This window comes from Elephantulus edwardii, unplaced genomic scaffold, assembly GCF_000299155.1.
Source record: "Elephantulus edwardii isolate Elephantulus edwardi_28Jun2011 unplaced genomic scaffold, EleEdw1.0 scaffold00129, whole genome shotgun sequence".
NCBI classification, from domain to species: domain Eukaryota; kingdom Metazoa; phylum Chordata; class Mammalia; order Macroscelidea; family Macroscelididae; genus Elephantulus; species Elephantulus edwardii.
Window position 1 is genome coordinate 7,667,717 of NW_006399879.1, and position 13,646 is coordinate 7,681,362.

General features: G+C 55.7%; 1 protein-coding gene across 2 annotated transcripts in view; it reads left to right on the plus strand.

Moving 5' to 3' along the window:
- The window catches only part of AFAP1 (actin filament associated protein 1), a 97,253-nt gene that overhangs the window by 6,568 nt on the left and 77,039 nt on the right, over positions 1–13,646 (plus strand). For both annotated transcript variants that reach the window (XM_006893622.1, XM_006893623.1), the window contains exon 3: positions 8,214–8,322. In XM_006893622.1, the coding sequence (XP_006893684.1) occupies positions 8,214–8,322 (109 nt within the window). The remainder of the gene's footprint in view (positions 1–8,213; positions 8,323–13,646) is intronic.

Below are 13,646 nucleotides of genomic sequence, written 5' to 3' on the forward strand. Positions count from 1 at the left end.
TTCAACTCTCTACACTTGATCTTAGCCAAAAGGCCGAGAAGCGATTGTTCAACTCTCTGATGCATAACAAGTGATTGCAAAAACCATGGCCTGTATCAGGAGGACCTTAGTCTCCAGAGAGACACCGTTGCTCTTGAGTACTTTAGAGGGGTCCCTAACAGCAGACTTTCCCATCGCAATACGTTTTTTGATTTCCTGGCTGCTGGTGACAAGAGTGTTGACCATGGAGCTGAGCAAACTGAAGCTGTGAAGAATCTCAATCTCTTCGCCATCCATCCTGATGCTACCGATTGGTCCAGTGGTGAGAATCTTTGTCTTCTTGACCTTGAGCCTTAGTCCATACTCTGGTGGCCTAGTGGCAAGAAGCTGCACTGCAATCCCCAGAGGTTTGCGGTTCAAATCCACCAGATGCTCTGCTGGAAAAGGAGGGACAATCATACAAAGGAGCAGAATCATTTAAAATATTCCAATATATGGTGTTAGTGGAAGTTAGAGATTTTTAAAAAGGAGTGCTTGGCCGCGTGGGTGAGGTGGGCCTGGCCGCTGTCCGAGTCAGGCCTGGGTGTTCCCCTGTGGCATCTGTCTGGGACACTATACGTGCCTCCCTGTTCCCCATTCTCGACTGCTGTTTCTAACATGGACCTGACCTCGGACCTCTGTTCGATGCACACGTAAGAGCCCAGCGGAGCCTCTGTTTGGAGGTAGGACTGGACACTCCTGCTGTATTTTGGTTGAGTCGCCCATGCCCGGCCGAGCAGCAGCTTCAGTCTTCCTTGGGATCCATTTTGACTGAAACTTGTAGGGCCTCCCAGAAGCCGCAGCTCCGTCCACGCCGCTGTTCTCATGCTGCAACTGTCCTGCGATGAGGGGACGGGAGTGCTCCCCCAGCTCTTGGACAGTGGTGGGAACCTCTGCGGTGCAAACAGCTAAGTGGCTGGCTGCGGGCTGCAAAGTCCCTACCCAGGTGCCTTGGAAGAGAGGCCTGGTGACTGGTATGAAATATTAGGTTTAATCCCTGCACACGTGAGATCAGGTGCCCTGGTGGCGCGGTGCTCAGTGCTGGGCGCCAGCTGGAAGCTTGTTGATGGGACCCGACCACCTCTGTGGGGAACGAGACAGCAGCCGGCTTCTGTGGATTCTGCTTTGGCCCCTGTGGGCATTTCCACTCAATCCTAGAGGGGCAGCCTGTGTCAGCAGTGAGGGTGCGGGTTCAGAGTGTGTGTAGGTGATGGACAAGAAGCCCGGTGGACATGAAGATTCCCAGGCACATGAGGGCCACTTGAGTGAGTGACTGTGGGCCGTCCAGCAGTGGCCACTAGCATCCAAGTGGCAGCTCGCTCTTGTAACTTCCATATGGCTGTGAAGATGACCGCTCCATTTTACGTGTCATCTGTTTAATAACCCTTGATGTGAGGGACACTCTCTGTGTGTTGTGTGTGATAACGTCACGTGTCAGGGATGCTGTATGTGTGTTGTGTTGTACTCCTAGTGACTGAACAGTCCCGTCTGTCTCCCACTCATGCTCACACAGGAGATGTTCTGTGGTATTGACCCCATTCTCTGTGTCTCTTCCTCCTGATGCCCACGTGGGTCAGGGCCATGCTGCCATCCATGTCTCTCAGGGCTGAGCTTTGGGAGCAGTTGCCAGGCCTTTCGTGCTTTGGGTTGGTTCCGACCCTCAGTGTTTCTGTGGGCAGCAGAGCGTTGACCCTTGGCAGGACCCAGTGTCCAGTGCACTACCGTCCAGCCCACACCAGCTTGGGGGACGTCCTGTTGGCTCTTGTGGGTGAGTTTTGTGCCCTTTGTTAACCTCCCAGCCTCCGAATCCCGCTAACTATGGCGTGATGATGACCACGGTCAGGTCAAAGGTGGACGTGCCTCCACCCTGCAACCTGTTACCTGTGCTGATGCCAGCGTCCCTCCTGGGGACTCACTGCATCTCCGCAGAGCTGTGACCACAGACCTCAGGCCACAAGCGTGGTCATGGGCTCTTCAGGGTATCCCACGTCACACTGAGAGTCAGCATCAGCTTGCAGGTCACAGGTCAGTGTGGTGTCAGTCAGCACAGATTCCGGCCAGGACACCTCAGCCCTGCCTTGGCTGTGCCCCTGGGCAGGCCACTCCTCTCAGCGGCCTCTCGGTCAGGTAGGCCTCCTCCTGGCTGGGCCAGCAGGCCCTTCTCTCAGCCCCAGCCCTGTTCAGACAAGAGTTACAACTCTGGGCTCTGACTCATAGCCATGGCCCAAGGCGCCTACCCGACCAGCTCCAGCCCTGAGGTGCCCGGCTAGTTCTGTGTGCCCAGCAGCTCTGTGTACCCGGCAGTTTTGTGTGCCTGGCACTGACCTGCGACCCATCCCATGTCCTCTGCTCAGCCTCCTGATACAAGGCCGGTCCCTCATCCCACTAACATGCGGCCCTTCCCTTGACCCCCATGCAGCTCACTGACCCACAGCCCAGCCCATGGCCTGTCCCGTGGCCTGTCCTGTGGCCCCCACTCAGCTGACTGACTCGCAGCCTGTCACCCACTCAGCTGACTGACCCATGGCCCGTCCCACGTCCCCCACTCGGCTAACTGACCCGCGGCCTGTCCTGTGTCCCCCGCTCAGCTGACTGACCCATGGCTTGTCCTACGTTCCTCAGCTGACTGACCCGCAGCCCGTCCCGCGTTCCCTGCTTGGCCGACTGACCCACGGCCTGTCCTGCATCCCCCACGTGGCCCACTGACCCGAGGCCCATCCCACATCCCCCTCTTAGCCACTGACCCACGGCCCACTCACCCACAGCCCACTCACCCACAGTCCACTCACCCACAGTCCAGCCTGCTGCTCCCGCTCGTCCCACTGATCTGTGGCCTGTCCTGCATCCCTCACTCGGCCTGGGCTGCCGCTGCACCCGCCCCTTGCTGTCATTGGTCCCTCAGCCCCCTCTCTGTGCGAGTCTCTCTGTTGTTCCTGTCTCTGTCTCTCTGTCTCTGTTCTGTCTGTCTCTTCTTCATGTCTGTGACCTTTCCCTCAGTCTCTAGGATTTGCCCTTTATAAGCCTACTCCTCCCTCCATGATTATGAATCGACCAATCCTATTGGTAGGCCACAGTCACTTAATTTGCATAGTCACATGCCAATCCTGCAACTGTTTTATGTACCTCATTTGCATAGCAAACTGCCCAGTTACTTTGTGAGAGTATGCCTGACCAATCACGCTGGCGGGACCCAGGACCAGGGAGGCTGTGTGGCAGAGAAGCCCCTGGCAATGCCCTTCTCTGAGATAGTGCCAGTTGGCATCGATCCTTCACGTTCAGTTGGCAGCCACACCCTGATCCATCCGCACCCCTGTGAGCACTGTCTGGTCAGCTTGTTAGACTTTCCTGTTTGGGAGCTCTTCCAGGCTGGACCTCTGGCTGTAGATGGCTCGGGAGTGACCAGCCAGTCACCTGAGGTGAACTGGATCCTTTCCAGGGTCTTCCTCATGGACATGGAGGCTGGAGTGGATAAGGACGACCAGAACAGAACTGACTCTGAATTGTGGTGTCAGCAAAGACTGGAGAAAGTGCAGCTGCAACACTTCTTAGAAGGAAGGACGGGGAGGCTTCATCTCAAACACCCCACCACTCTCGGGGCTCGGGGCAGCCACTGAAGGACACCAGCTTGGTGAAGTAGAGGCTCAGTGAAGGACAGGAAGCCCCTCAACGAGTCGGACCGAGCTGGGCTGAGATCAGGATGGTGCATGGCCAGTTTCCTCCTGAGGCCTTGGGTTTGTCGTGAATTGAAACCCACCCAACAACATCTGATGAGAAGATGGAGCAGAAACACGTCTGTTTTGTACCAAGGTGGCTGTGAAGCCTGGTATTTCTTTCAGTGGTATCTGAACACTGATGAGCAAAGACCAGATGAACTGTGGGAGGATACCAAGAATATCATCCCTGAAGAAAGCAAAACGTGATTCCAAAGCAGAGGAGGAAATGACGGAGGGGGATGTCATACAAGACTTGGAACACTGCTCTGGTGCCGGGACTCGGAACGCTGCTCTGGTGCTGAGAGCCAGGACTTGGAACACTGCTCTGGGGCTGGGACTTGGAACGCTGCTCTGGTGCTGGGAGCCAGGACTCGGAACGCTGCTCTGGTGCTGGGAGCCAGGACTCGGAACGCTGCTCTGGTGCTGGGAGCCAGGACTCGGAACGCTGCTCTGGTGCCGGGACTCGGAACGCTGCTCTGGAGCGTGAGAAGCAGAGAAGAAGCAGAAATTCAGGAACTGAACAGATGATCTCAAAGGGCAGCTCGGGAGGATAAGGCAAAGAATTATAATGAAATGTGCAAAGACCTGAAGTCAGAAAATCAAAAGGCAAGAACTCACTCAGCATTTTTCAAGCTGAAGGAAATGAACAAGTTTAAGCCTTGACTTGCAAAACTTAAAGATGCTATGGGCAAAATATTGAATGATCCAGGAAGCATTAAAAGAAGATGAAAGAAACAGTCACTAGACCAAAAAGGATTAGCTTACACAGCTAATTCTTTTAAGAGATTATTTGAAGAAATAGCATATAATAAGAAACAGAAATAGCATATAGTCAAGAAACAGTGATAATAGAGGAAGGCCAAGTTGCTGTGAAGGAACTGGCAAAAAAACAAGGCCCGAGGAATTGACTGAATACCAATTGTCATATTTCAACAAATAAATGTAGCCCTAGACAGGTTTACCAGATTGTGCCAAGAAATCTGGAGCACAGCTACCTGGTCAACTGACTGAAAGAGATCCATACATATTCCCTTTCCAAGAAAGGTGACTTGACGGAGTGTGGAAATCACCGAACAGTATCACTAATACCACAGACAAGCAAAATCTTGGTGAAGATTGGCCAATAATGACTAGAACAGGACATCATCAAAGAACTGCCAGAAATACCAGCAGCGTTTAGACGAGGCTGTGGCACTAGGCACATCACTACTGATGTCGGAGAGCGCTAGGCTGAAAGCAGAGAGTACCGGAAGGATGTATATTTCTGTTTTACGGATCATGCAAAGGCATTTGACTGTGTGGATCACAGCAAACTGTGGCTGACTCTGAGAAGAATGGGATCCCGGACACTTGATCGTGCTCAGTTGAAACTGTGCTTGAACCAGGGAGCTGTTGTCTGAACAGATCAAGGAAACAGCACTCCATGGTTCAAATTCAGGAAAGGAGGGCACCAGGGATGAGTCCTGTCTCCACACCTTTTCTATCTATATGCTGAAAAGTAAATTCAGGAAGCTAAATTTGTGATGAAGAATGTGGCACCAGGATTGGAGGAAGACTCATCAACGACCTGCGTTATGCAGATGGCACAACCTTGCTGGCCAAAACTGAGGAGGACCTGAAGCGCTTGTTGCAGAGGGTCAAGGGCTGCAGCCTTCAGAATGGACTGAAGCTCAACGTCAAGAAGACAAAGAGCTTTCCCAGTGCGACGATAGGCAGCATCATGATAGATGGAGGAAGGCTTGAGGTTATTAATGACCAACATTCTTGGTACAAGCAGTCAGGAAATCTTAAGACAAATTGCTGTCTGAGCCCATCAGAAGCTGGGCCCGTCCCAGAGTTTCCAGCAATACTGAAGGCACAAGAGTATTGAAGGACCAAGTGGCCAAGAGCCGGGGTGAGCCTTGACTACGGGGTCAGCGGAGATGCTTTTCTGACCGATGGACTACAGACCCCAACTCATTCCTGATCTTCATTGTAACCTGTTTCTTTCCCAATAAACCCTTGATCATGGGGAGGCGAGGAGGGAAAGACAAGTTTCAGGGGGAAATCTGTCAAGGATCTCTCCAAGATGCCCGAGAGCAATGATGTCAGGCTAGAGACCATGGTGTGCCTGATCCAAGCCATGGGCTTCTCAATTGCTTGCTATGCATCTGAGAGCTGGACAGTGAATAAGGATAACAGAAGAAGAACTGAGGCCTCTGAGTTGTGGTGCTGGAGAAGAGTATTAAACACCATGAGAAAATAAACAAGTCTGTCCTGGAGAGGGTGAAACCAGTTTGCTCCTTGGAGGCAAGGATTGTGAAGCTCCATCTGACATACTTCGGGCACGTGGCCTGGAGGGACCAGTCCTTGGAGAAGGACAGCATGCTTGGAAGGGTGGAGGGACAGCGCGAGAGGAAGACCTCGAATGAGATGGATTGACACAGAGTCTATGGAAGTGGGGTCAGGTTTGCTAGAGCCGGTGAGGTTGCTTCGGAATAGTGCAGGGTTCAGAGCCGTTGTTCAGTGACCGTGAGTCACTATTGACTTGACAACTCGTAGCAACAACAGTATCTGGTAGAGATTTTTAAGTACATTTGTCGTGTTAAAGATGACAGAAGGACTGATGTCTGTGGGCTGTGGTGTTGGGGAAGAGTACTGATATCCCATGGGCGGCCTAAAGGACAGATACGTCCCGGGGGAAGTTGGGCCCGGGTGCTCCTTGGAGGCAGCGATGACAAAGCTTCCTCTCTCACACTTTGGGCACGTTGCTGGGAGAGGCTATTCCTTGGAAAGGGCCATCACACTTGGAAAGGTGAAGGGTTGGTGAGGAAGGGGAAGACCTTCACCCTGATGGATTGACGGAGCCTGTAGCAAAGGGCTGGAGGGTGTCAGGGATGGTGAGGGTGGCCCGGGAGGACAGCGTTCAGGTCAGCTGTTCACAGGATCACTGAGTCCTCCTTGACTGGACAGGACCTGAAAACAGTAACGAATCACACAGAGGAGATTGACCATCTCTCTCCCACAGAGCGGCTGATGGATTTGAACTGCCCACCTCTGGGTTGGCAGCATGGCCCCCTCCCAGCAGCGCTCCCTGCTAATCCCCGGCCCCTGAGTGGGCTGCACGCTGACGCAGTGCTTACGTCTCCTCTTGACACGTTAGATGGTTTACGGATTTCACTAAACAAACTTGTGTAGACATCCTTACACGTTTGTCGAGGAGCCCTGGTGGTGCAGTAGGTAAACACTCAGATGTGCTAGAAGGTTCTGCCCTCAACTGTGTGACCACAAGGGAAGGAAGCTGTTGAGTGAATCTGATTCCTGTGTGACAAAACAGGGGGCCTGCGGGTGTTTGGAGCCGTGACCTCCACATGATGTGGTTGCTTGGACTTCCTGCTGTGGAGCAGCAGGCAGGTCAGCGGTGAGCGGTGGTCAGCAGTGGGGGGTCAGCGGTGAGTGGTGGTCAGCAGTGGGGGTCAGCAGTGAGTGGTGGTCAGCTGTGGGGGGTCAGCGGTGAGTGGTGGTCAGCAGTGGGGGGTCAGCGGTGGGTGGTGGTCAGCAGTGAGTGGTGGTCAGCAGTGAGTGGTGGTCAGCTGTGGGGGGTCAGCAGTGAGTGGTGGTCAGCAGTGGGGGGTCAGCAGTGGGGGGATCATCTCTGGGGGGTCAGCAGTGAGTGGTGGTCAGAGCAGGGGTGGTCATCAGCAGGCAAGTCAGCAGGAGGTGTGGCCAGCAAGGGTGGTCAGCAGTGGACTGGTCAGCGGTGGGCATGTACTGTTGTGGTGCTCCCAGGGCCTCTGGCCCCAGGACCCCTGCCCCTGGTTCCACCTCGCGGAGAGCACAGGCTCTGACATCTCTCTCAGTGGTGTCCAGCACGTGGAGAGTTGGGCAGAGCTGGTCTAACTTCTGCCAGTCCCGGGATGTGGCCACCTGAGCAGCATGTGACAGGCCTTTTCAGGAATCAGGGACAAATGGTGTATCCACAGCCTGCTCTTGGAGCATCAGCCTACAAGTGTCCCTTCAGGAGGACACGCCTGTCCTGGGCAGTGTCTGCTCATGGAAGTCCATGACGGCCGGCCCTCAGATGAGGGGCAAAGGGGTCGTTCAGGGAGCAGATATGCGATCAGACGTGGCCGCAGCTCTGAGGGTGGACAAGGCCAGCGGGGCTCCCCTGCCGTTGGAGCCGACCAGATGACCGACCCCACTCCGTCTGATGGCACATGTGGGGGCAGCTGGGCCAGAGTGGGCATGGCTGTGTGTATGCTCAACAACACAGATAAACTGAGGGGGAAAGAGGCAGGAGGCCACGGAGCTGGCCACACCCCAGCTGCCCAGTAGAGCCGCCTCCACAGCTGGCTTTCTGAAGGTGGATCACCTGGCCTGACTCCTGAGGCCCTGTGAGTGGACGCGAACCTCTGTCCTCCTGGTTAGCGGCCCACCGCAGTGACCACCATACACCCCTCTGTATATTCACGTCTGTGTTGTGTCCTCCCTCTTGCCCCCCAGCCTCCGGACAGTGGCCCGCCACCTCTGCCCACCTCTTCTCTCCCTGAGGGCTACTACGAGGAAGCTGTGCCACTGAGCCCTGGGAAAGCACCGGAGTACATCACATCCAGTGAGTGTGGCCTCCTGGCCAGGGCTGGGCTGGGTCAGGGCCGGGGTCGGGGATGGGCTGGGGCTGGGCAGGGTCAGGGCCAGGGCTGGGTGGCCCTGCTCTTGTCTGGGTGGGAAAGGGAGGAAAATACTTTGGAGATAAGAAGGTTTTGATCCCCACAGAGCTAAGGACAGAAGGTTCTGGAAAACTAGGCGCTGAGGTGGGCGTCTGTGTAGCGTGAGTCCCACTGCATTTTCAGGGCTGCTGGTTGCCAGTCCTTTCTTCCTCTGAAAGGCCCCAGGTGCCGGGTGAGTGTAAGGACGAGCTCATTGTATTAACTGAGCAGCAAGACCACTGAGCTCTGCGGTGGACAGTCGGACTGTTAACCCAAAGGCCACCCCCCCTGGGTTCAAGTCCACCGGTGGCTTTGCGGGTGAAGGACAGACGGTCTCCTCCCGTGAGATCTATGCCCCAGACACCCTCCGGGGGTCAGCTGTGAGTCACGGTCAGTTAAGACTCAGCAGGTGTCCAGACAGTGCTGGCTGCTGACTGCACACCTGGCCGTGCGGGCCACCACCTGGGACATGAGCCTGCCCAGCGTGTACCTTCAGGACTGCTGCTCAGTCAAGTGGCCACAGTACAGGGCCAGCTGGCAGGCCTGGTCAGGCATCCATGGTGCAGGGCCGGCTGGCAGGTCCAGTGAAGCGTTCATGGTGCAGGGCCGGCTGGCAGGTCCGTCAGGTGCCATCCATCATGCCAGGCCAGCTACCAGGCTAGATCAGGTGTCCATGGTGCAGGGCCAGCTGGCAGGTCCAGTCAAGCGTCCCTCGTGCAGGGCCGGCTGGCAGCCCCGCTTGGGTGTCTGTGGTGTAGGTCCACTGGCAGGCCCGGTCAGGCATCCACAGTGCAGAGCCAGCTGGCAGGCCCAGTCAGGCTCCCACGGCGCAGGGCCGCCTGGCTGGCCCGGTCGGGCATCTGTGGTGCAAGGCCGCTGGCAGGTAGTGTCCTTCTTGAGAGATGCACAGAAATCTCCGAGGAGACACACATCCAGCCTCAAACCAACAACTAGCCTGAACGTTGCCACTGAGATGGGGCTGACTCGCTCTGGAGAACCCACGCGGCAGGCTCTGTCCAGGGCCCCACCCTCAGCATCAGGAGCCTGAACCAACACTTTTCAGCAAGTGTCCTTTCCCTCGGTGGCATTCAGTGTGGGCGCTTGGTGACCAGCCAAGAGGTGAGGGATCCGACCTACCCACTAGAGGAAGGGTTGGCAGCCCAGTCCCATGGAGATCGTCTTGCCAGCCCTGAGGGGCAGTCTGTCCTCACATGCCAATCCCACGCACTGCCAGTGATTGCCAGAGTCCTCAGGCTGTGGGGCATGAAGGGCCTGTATCCCCGGAGACGTCCCTGACTTGGTGATCTCTGCAATCTCCCCGTGTGGCTCGGAGTGAATGAGAGTCTGGTCCTGTGACGCAGAGACCGCGGGTGACACGGCTGTTCCAGCCTGACCATGGGGTTTGTCACACGGGAAGCCCACCGCACCCCTGGTCTGCTGCTTCCATTGCTTCCCATTCAAACAAGTTCAAAGTCATTGCTGTTAAGTCAGAACCGACCATGGCTGACCTTCCAGGGGGTTTCCAGAGGCAGTAAATCAGACTGCCCACCCTTCTCCCGTGGAGCAGCTGGTGGATTTGAACTGCCTGGGACTCGAGACAGTGTGCCTGGTGGGAGCAGTGGGAGCGCCCTCACCTTGATTAACACCAGTGCACTCACATGCTGGTCTGTCCCCAGAGGCTCACACGCGGCCGCGACTCTGGACAGCTGTCAGTGGACCTTTCAGAGCAAGAGTGACTAGGAACCAAGGCCTGGCAGTCCACTTTTGGAAGTCAGCACATGAAAGCCCGGTGGGTCTTCATGGTCAGGCCCTGGCTGATGACAGAGGACCGGGCCTCGTTATGTCCATTGGGCATCCTGAGCGTGGCGCCTGGACAGCATCTACTTGAAGTTAAGAGTGGTTTTGTGTTGTGGTCAATCTCTGGACTTCACATGGTCCTAGACGTGAGGGCTGCTCTTCAGGCAGCCGTGTGGGCCCAGCAGCTTTGCCCCAGGACAGTCATTGACAGGCTTGGGTTAGGGAGCAGCGGTCAGCAAGGCCACATGGGAGCTTGAGCACAGTGGCCGCTGGCCCTCGGCCCTTGCCCCCAGCTGCCTCTCGTGACGTGCCCACAGTGTCATCTGTCCACTCAAGCACAAGCTTAGCCACAGTGAAGGGCTTGCTTATGTCCCCAGCACAGGATGGACTCTTGAGCCCTGTGGTGTGAGAGCATTTGAGAGTGGGGCTTTATTTCCTTACCGAGGCTACATCAGTGTGGGGTGTGCCTTACATGACTCACTTTTGAGATTACAAAGAGGAGATTTGGTACAGAGAGAAGCGGAGGGAGTCCTTATCACCTCAGAGCAACAGGGGCTGAGAGCTACCAAAAGGGGGTGACTTTGATGAACAGATGTTATTCTCTCACCATTTAGGAGACTAGAAGCCTGGATCCAGGGCGTCAGCTCTGGGGGTGGCCCTTGTCTCCATCAGTGTCTGTGGCCTGGTGTCCCTGGAGATTTCCCTGGTCTAGGATGTTCTCATCACAGGAACCCCAGAGCTGAAGGCTGCACTCTGCTCTCTCTTCACTTTTCCTGGGGTCACAGAGGCCACCCTTCCTCTGCTTGTTTCATTGTTTCTGTTTGTGTCATTGGTAAGATTAAATTTGATGCTGGCTACACCCCTTCTCAAGTGAGACCAAGGCCCGGGTCAGGTGTCCTGCTTGTGAGCTGACAGAGAGCCTGTCCCCAGAGCCACAGCCTGGCCGCCTGAACTATGAGAGAATCTTCATGTGTCCAGGAAAGTGATCTTCCTTGAGGGGCAGGAATTGAAGAGCCAGCTTGGGCTCACTGTGTGGAGCTGAGTCAGCTGTGGGCAACAGGGACAGAGTGGGCTGTGTATGTCCCGTGACCGGCAAGGACGAGGGTGCAGATATCGCTGTGTGGACCCAGGTCTGCTGTGGATCATGAAGGACTGCACCAGGGACAGAGTGACCTGTGCATGAGTCCCACGTGGCCTGAGGCCAGTGAGGGTGCGTGGCAGGTGCTGCTGTGTGGAGCCAGGCCCGCTGTGGGCTGTCAGAGACCAGGACCCCGTGGGCATCAGGGATGGATTGGGCTGTGTGTGAGGCCCATGTGGCCTGAGGCTGGAGAGGATGTAGGACAGGTGCGGCTGGGGCTGGAGGAACCGGGAGGCCTGGCCCGGCCGTCCAAGCGCTGGTGTGGCTGAATCCGGCTCAGCGTGGGCCATTCCGGGAGGACATTCGCCGCCTCTGCTGGCCGCACACCCGCTCACTTCACCCGTGCCCCGCCTCGTCACCGTCCACTCACCCCAGTGCGGTCACTCCTCAGGCATTTTCTAAAAGGCTGATTTGTTCCAGATGCTTCCGTGGTGGGGGAGGTGTGGTGATGAGTCAGAGGCCTGGAAGGCCTTTCGGCCAGTGCTGGCGAGGACAGCTGTGACAGGATGGCACGCGTGTGCCTCACACACCCTCCGCAGAGCGTGGCCCACACGCTTTCCATGCAGCTCTGCCCCTGGGAGGGGCCAAGGCAGGTGCCAGTGTTGGGATGGACAGAGCTACCCAGTGGGCAGTGGGCAGCTGTGAACTGTGTCCGAGGTGTCACTGGCCAACAAAGAGAAGGGGCCACGAACTAACCTTAGAATCAGGGAAGGCTTCCCGGAGGAGATGCTGGCAGGCCGATCTGGGAAGAAGAGCTTTAATCCAGGCACAGGGGGAGCCGGATTCCAGGGAGAGGGGACAGAGACCTGGGCACGCGAGTCACTGCCTGAGGTCCCCCAGGTTAATTCCTGGGGACCCACAGGGACTTCAGAGCTGTGCCCTCTCTGAGGCAAACTACCCGTCCTGCCTCCCGAGGCACCACTAGGTGGTTTGAACTGCCAGCCCTTTAACTGCAAGCTGAGCGCTTAGGTCTTTACAGTGTCCGGGCTCCTGAGATGAGAGAGAGGCTGAGCACAGAGCCTGGGGCCACGTGGACATTCATAGCAGGGACCCGTGCGGCCAGGCCTGCCCCCTGGCCTGTGGTCACGGCTCCACTCCAGCAGCGCTGTCTCTGTCATGATGACCAGGAAGGACTGGACTTGGAGCAGCAGCCTCCGGGACATCACAGGGTTTACACGAGGAGGTGAGAGCAGTGCGTGCAGGAGTCAGTACAGCATGCAGAGACCCTGCGGGGTTGGCAGACTGAGGTCGAGGAAACCGGGCCCGGCCTACAGAGCTAGCCCAGAGCAAGACGCCACCCAGAGTGCTGCCTGGACTGAATCCCTGGGAATCCTGGAGTGGACACTGTACTCAATCCCTGTGAATCCTGGAACAGTCAGTCCCTGAGCTGAATCCCTGGGAATCCTGGAACAGTCGGTCCCTGGGCCGAATCCCTGGGAATCCTGGAGCGGTCAGTCCCTGGATTGAATCCCTAGAAATCCTGGAGTGGTCAGTCCCTGGACTGAATCCCTGGGAATCCTGGAGCAGTCACTGGATTTGAATTCCAGCCTGAAGGAACTGGCAAAAAAATGTCTCAGGAATAGATGGTACACAAATTGGCGTATTTCAACTTCAGATGCTGCCCTAGATGTGCTCACCAAGTAGTGCCAAGAAATCTGGAGAACAACCACTTGGCCAACTGAAAGGAAGAGATCTCTATTTGTTCCCATTCAAAAGAAAGGTGATCCGACAGAGTGTGGAAATTATTGAGCAGTGTCATTGATATCACATTCAAGCAAGATTCTGCTGAAGATTATCCAAAAATGGAAACAGAGAACTGCCAGAAGTCCAGGCTGGGTTTAGAAGGGGTTGTGGTGCTAGGGATATTGTAGCTGAAGTTAGATGGATCTTTACTAAAAGCAGCGAATACCAGAAGAATGTCTGTCTGTGTTTCATTGATTATGCAAAGGTGTTTGACTGTGGATCACAACAAACTGTGGCTGGCTCTGAGAAGAATGGGAATCCCAGAACACTTGATCGTGCTAATGCGAAACCTATACTTCGACCAGGAGGCAGTTGTCAGAACAGAGCAAGGAAACACTGCATAGTTCAAAATAGGGAAGGGCGTATGCCAGGGATGTGTTCTATCTCCACACCTTTTCAACCTGTATGCAGAACAAATTATCCAGGTGGCTGGGCTCTGTGATGAGAAGTGTGGCATCAGGATTGGTGGAAGATTCATCAACAACCTGCGTTATGCAGATGACACAACCCTGCTTGCTGAAACTGAGGAGGACCTGAAGTGCTTGCTGCAGA